General features: G+C 43.2%; 1 protein-coding gene across 1 annotated transcript; it reads left to right on the top strand.

Annotated features, from left to right (window-relative positions):
- The first annotated feature begins 2725 nt into the window (after window positions 1-2725).
- LOC136581149 (interferon lambda-2-like) lies at window positions 2726-4678 on the top strand. Its single transcript, XM_066582132.1, has 6 exons — window positions 2726-2805; window positions 2894-3083; window positions 3422-3499; window positions 3627-3770; window positions 3877-3957; window positions 4559-4678. The coding sequence occupies exons 1-6, from the start codon at window positions 2726-2728 to the stop codon at window positions 4676-4678; spliced, it is 693 nt and encodes a 230-aa protein (XP_066438229.1).
- Window positions 4679-6000: the final 1322 nt, after the last annotated feature.

Genomic DNA, 6000 nt, shown 5'->3' with positions numbered 1-6000 from the left:
AGAGCAGTGAGACTGTGGAACTCTCTGCCTGAGGACGTGGTGATGGCAGAATCTATAGAGGAGTTTAACAGGGGACTCAATGTCTTTCTAGAGCAGAAGGATATTACAGGATACAGACATTAGGTGACCAGCGGGTTATTGTTGAGGGTCTTACATTCAGGTAGGAACTATCAAATGTTGATCCAGGGATTATTCCGATTGCCATTATAGAGTCGGGAAGGAATTTTTCCCCCAAATGGGCTAATTGGCTTCTGCCTCTTGAGGCTTTTTGCCTTCCCCTGTATCAACAAGGGGGTTGAAATAGGCTGAACTAGATGGACATTGCCTTCAGTCAGCCTAACCTACTATGTTACTATGCTACAGTAGACCTTCACTCTCGTCACTGTGGTTCTAAATGATATAACGGCCCACCTTCCTGTCTATCATATTCTAAAAAGTCTTCACAGACAGAATTCTCAGTGATTTCAGTCTTTTTGTTGCTTGTTCTCTTTATTTTCCTGGAGACAATTCTGATCTTTGCTTTAATGCTTTTGAAGCTCATTCTGCAGTTTCCATAGGATCTTTGGTGTAGTACTATGGATCCTATAGAGACCTTGCCCAATCAGTTCAGGGCCTTGGTGATTGAGGTTGCTGAAATTAAGCGGCAGCAACTGGTGCAGTCAAGCTCAGTGAAAGAACCAAAGCTGGACTCGCCATAACCCGTCTTGGGGACAGACGGAGGTTTGTTTCTATTGGGGTGTCCTGCAGACTGTATTGTAGATTGTGCCCCATCTCTTCATGTAATGAGAGTCAGAGAGCGGGGATCGTGATTAGAGATCTTAGGAAGACCTGCAGACTTGGGGTTTTTCTTTTTCCTCATGTCCGAGGTTTTGTCATCTGTGGATAGTTTTTTTTCTGCTCTCGGACTGATTTACGATGACCGGGACAGGGTGTCATTGGCAGAGGGGAAGATCAGGGCTTTGCGTCAGAGTGGATCTTCCATTGAGGAGTTTTGTGTAAAATTTTGGTGTTGGGCGACCGAGATACAATGGAACGATCTAGTTTAATTTTGGCCTTAACAATAAAATAAACGATCTGATCATTTAACAACCGGCGCCTATCTATTTGAATGATGCCATGGCATTGGCCATCCGCATTGGGCAGCGTGTGAGAGAACGACACGAGGAACAAGCACCTGGGTTCTCTAGGGAATCGGCAAATGCAGAGGAACCCGTGCAGTTAGGTTCTGTGTCCGAGCGGTCTGGGAGAGGGGCAGTTTCCGATTTCAGAGACATTGTTTTCTGTGCGACCAAACAGGGCACTTAGTCTAGACTTGTCCACGTCGCAGATCTCGGTCAGAGTGCATGGAGATCTTCATTTTGAGATTAGTTGCATTATAAGCTCCCACCATGTGAGGAACGCACTACAAAGTATTGTTCATTGGCAGAAATACAGGCCATAGAAAAGGTCCCGGGCATACATGTCAATGCAGACCGTCTCATAAAAAACTATCATTAGCATAACCCCTATGTTGTTTTTCCCTTTGTCATTTGCTAGGGTTAGCATGTGGCACAGGCACGAGGGTGGATGCGTCCTTATCGGGGCGGGTCATCCACTAGTAGGTAGGGGTTGTCACCCTCTAGTTCCCCTTAGGAAAGGTTTTCCTCCTATGTTTATGTTTCCTTGTATCTGGTGGTGTGAACACTGCCAGAGACTTTATATTGTGGTTTGCAGTTATTGCACGGAGCTCATGTGACAGTCTGAGGGCCTTATTATAGGCCAAGGGTGGAACCAATTATAGCGCCTCAGGTGGCAAGACCGTGCATCTAATCACCACGACTGTAACCATTTGTAACATCTGCCTGAGATGTAACTGCATGCAGAATTGTGCAACAAAACCACAACTTCTTTTATGTGCTTGATATTTTTGACATAGAGTCTATAATGGAAGGATGAGATTAGCGGACACATTTTGTGTGTTTCCTGACTTTTGGCTCAGCCTGCAGATCTGTACATCAGAATCCTCCCAGTATTACAATCTTCCTCCTTACATGCTCATTCTGCAGCTCCTTGATCACCGTCATGTCATCAGAAGATACTGATTTATATCTGGACATCCGGCAGGGTCTCCTGAGTGGATTTGCGGTCACTGCCAGAAGTAGAATACTGAAGCCCACCAGTCTGATGTCCATGGCCGGAGTATCGCTGCCGATCTGGAGACTTTCTTCTCTTCCTGTGAACCTGTGTATAAGACATTATTACATATAAGATGATTATTGTACATAAATCCATCATGTGAATGTCTGCAGCTCCGATATTCTGTATATACACCCAGCAGAAGATGCTCACCTGCACAATTGTCTTGTGTCTCTCTGCTGCTGATCTCAACTCCATCTTAAGTCTCCAGGAGAGAAATTCCATCATTTCCGTGATCTGGAGGAATCCTCTCTATACATTTAGAATTGTAGTAATTGCAGACAAGTGATAGCAGCCGTAGGAAGTCCTTATAACTTTACGTTTTCTTACTGTACAGGTGAGACGGTAATGTCAGGTAACAAGGGTGAGGCTCCTCCCACTTACCTGACATCACACCTGTATAGTAAGGAAACTGATAGTTGTAAGGACTTCCTCCGGCTGCTATCACTTGTCTGCAATTACTTCAGTTCTAAACGTAGAGAGAAGAAACTTCCAAATCAGGAAAATGATGGAATTTCTCTCCTGGAGACTAAAATATAAAAGGAGAAACATGGGAAGACTTAAGATGGAGTTGAGATCAGCAGAGGAGAGACACAAGACAATTGTGCAGGTGAGCATCTTCTGCTGGGTGTATATACAGAATATCAGAGCTGCAGACATTCACAGGATGGATTTATGTACAATAATCATCTTATATGTAATAATGTCTTATACACAGGTTCACAGGAAGAGAAGAAAGTCTCCAGATCGGCAGCGATACTCCGGCCATGGACATCAGACTGGTGGTCTTCAGTATTCTACTTCTGGCAGTGACTGCAAATCCACTCCGGAGACCCTGCCGGATGTCCAGATATAAATCAGTATCTTCTGATGACATGACGGTGATCAAGGAGCTGCAGAATGAGCATGTAAGGAGGAAGATTGTAATACTGGGAGGATTCTGATTTACAGATCTGCAGGTTGAGCCAAAAGTCAGGAAACACAAACAGTGTACAAGACATTATGTGTTATATCATTAATATTAGGATGGTGGAAGGGCAAAATAACCATCATTATATGTGCAGTCATTGGTTACCATCCATGATGACATGAGGTCCTCAGTGCGGTCCTAAACCTCTGATCAGCCGGTAACAGTAGACATTGATAGTCAGACTCTACTTGAAGGATTGGGGAATGAAGGTATTAATTTTGAATGCATAAAAACTGTTTAATCCACATCAGATAAAGCTTCTGTAACCGTCCACAGGAGAAGAACATGTCCACCGATGCCATTAAATGCTACAGAAGGATGATGAGACACAAGCCGTCTGTATGTGATCTAACGGTAAGTACATAGTGGTCGGTCTTCTCTTACCAACAACCTTTATACAAAACAATCCACTAACATCCCAATAGAAATCTGAGAAGACAACAACATGAACCCCTCCTCACCCTCATTGTTCCTCTAACAGCCCAGCGATCGTCTCATCTTCACCTTGAAAAGAGTGTCAGTAACAGTTGATGTTCTGGAAAACATGTCCACATCTGCGGCTGCTGATCCTGGATCCCAGTCACTCAGGATTTTCCTTCAGTTGAGAGATGATCTCATGATCTGTGTAAGTAACTTTGCTCCTTATGTCCAATTGTTATATGTTACACTCATAGATGGTAGGTATGAAACCTACTTACCCATCACTTGTCACCATCTTCTTCTTCTAACAGAAAGTGTCCCCGGGATTCAATACGATTCCCTCTAAGCAGCTGAAGCCATGGCTGCACCATCTCCAGCATTTTATGGACGAGGTAAGTGTCCTACATGAGAAATCTGAAGGTTCTCTTCACTGTTTTCTGAGTAATTCTGGAAATTCCACTTCTCAGACACAATTTTCAGAGTTGGAGACCAAATATTTCATGGTGAAGGTAGCAGGGATCATTGGAGTCCTAGATAAACTTCTGAAACCTTGGTAAAGGAATATGGGGATATACCAAGTGGCAAAGACCATGTGCTACATTGGTCATATCGATGGATAATTAGATTGTACAGTAAATGTACTCTACAGAATTGAAGTCTATCGAATACAAGGACTCTCTACCTCTCATGTACTCGATGTCATAAGAGAGATCAGTTATTGAGCGCACTGGCACCTATGAAACTTCCTTCAAAGTGCTGAATGGAGCAGGATGAACCCTATTATGGCACAGCTAACTAGTATGAGCCTCCAAGGTCAGTCAGAGGTGCCAAGAGGATTCCTATCATTTATGTAGTGTACTCACAAATGTATCTTGTATGGACGCTCCTAGGGATTTAGATAATGACATCAGAGCTGGTTTCCATGTCAGGTAAACTTGAGCAGATATTAGAGACCACAACCTAATTACCAAGCCTTTGCATCTTATTTTGTAGGCATCTCCACAATGTCTCCAGGATGCCGTGTTACTCAGCCTCATATCATTAATGGTGGAAGATGTTGGATGTTGGGCTCATGGGAAGAAACTACAAGGAAGTTTCACAGAAGATCCATAAGTCTAGAGGATGCTCTTCAACTTAGGGAACATATAGATCAGGCTGCACAGAAGATCCATGGGATGATTTCTACTCTCCAAGCTAATTTGAAGACTGAACATTTTTGGAATCTCCTGCATGGACTTTCAAGTTGGGCTCATGAGAATGAACTGCAAAGAACCTTCAGAAAAAATCCACAAATCTAGAGCCTGCTCCGCACTCACCAAGCTCAGTTGAAAAAGGTACATTTTATGGAGGTTTTACTTCACAAGTCAGTTACCTTTTTCCTCGGATTAATGGTCACTAATAAGCCTTGATGAGGAATAAAGAAGGAAATCCCCCGCTGTGATTTTTGTGCACACAGAAGAAAGAGCTGCTCTAGAAGTTTATTCCAGTCATCGATGTTTTCTGGATCTCTCTTACGAAAAGTAACTTTTCCTCCTGCAGAACGGCCCGAGAGATATTAATATTCTATGATATTTATTCCTATTTATGTATTTCTATCCATTATTTCCTGTATTATATATTTGTATCGGTATTTAGATTATTCCATGTTGTTTTATTTATTTATCGCTCAGTGCGGATTTATTGCCTTTTTTATGAATATTTCTTCAAATGTCAAGAAATGTCTAAATAAAATATCCCATAATAACAATGTCTGATGTCTTCTCTTCAGTTCTGCATTAATGATTTGTATGATTGTATCCATCCGCCAGGTCACTGATCATCGTCTTCCTCTTTTCTCTCAAACTCCTCAATCACTTGAATTATCATGTAGCTACAGTAGACCTTCACTCTCGTCACTGTGGTTCTAAATTAGCCAATGATATATTGGCCCACCTTCCTGTCTATCATATTCTAAAAGGTCTTCACTAGAGATGAGCGAGTACCAAAATGCTCGGGTGCTCGGTACTGTAGTCAAGCTTTTTGTAATACTCGAGAGCTCGTTTCGAGTGACGAACCCCATTAAAGTCAATGGGCGACTCGAGTATTTTTCAGGCTGACCGATGCTCTGCATAGAGGATGATTTGTGAAACACCGGAGAACCTCATAAAGTCCTGGAAACGCCACAGAAATGGATTAGTAACAGCATGGCTGCATCTGAGGCTCCCAGGTGGCACTATAAAGCCAAATAGGGGGCAAGAACCTGGCGGTCACCCCCCTAACAATTACCTTGGGAAAGACCATCATTAACAAGGCACACGCACTGGCACATCTTAGGAAAGCACCACACTAGCTGCAACGAAGGACAATCAGCACCTGCGGGTGACACCGCTGCCTCGTCTCCTGGTTTACATGCTGGTATTGCTGTCCAACCCCCCGCACGAGCCTGCGTCCACAGC

Source organism: Eleutherodactylus coqui, chromosome 10 (assembly GCF_035609145.1).
Source record: "Eleutherodactylus coqui strain aEleCoq1 chromosome 10, aEleCoq1.hap1, whole genome shotgun sequence".
In the NCBI taxonomy this organism is placed as follows: Eukaryota; Metazoa; Chordata; class Amphibia; order Anura; family Eleutherodactylidae; genus Eleutherodactylus; species Eleutherodactylus coqui.
The sequence above is the reverse complement of the archived record's forward strand: the minus strand, read 5'-3'. Positions and strand labels throughout refer to the sequence as shown.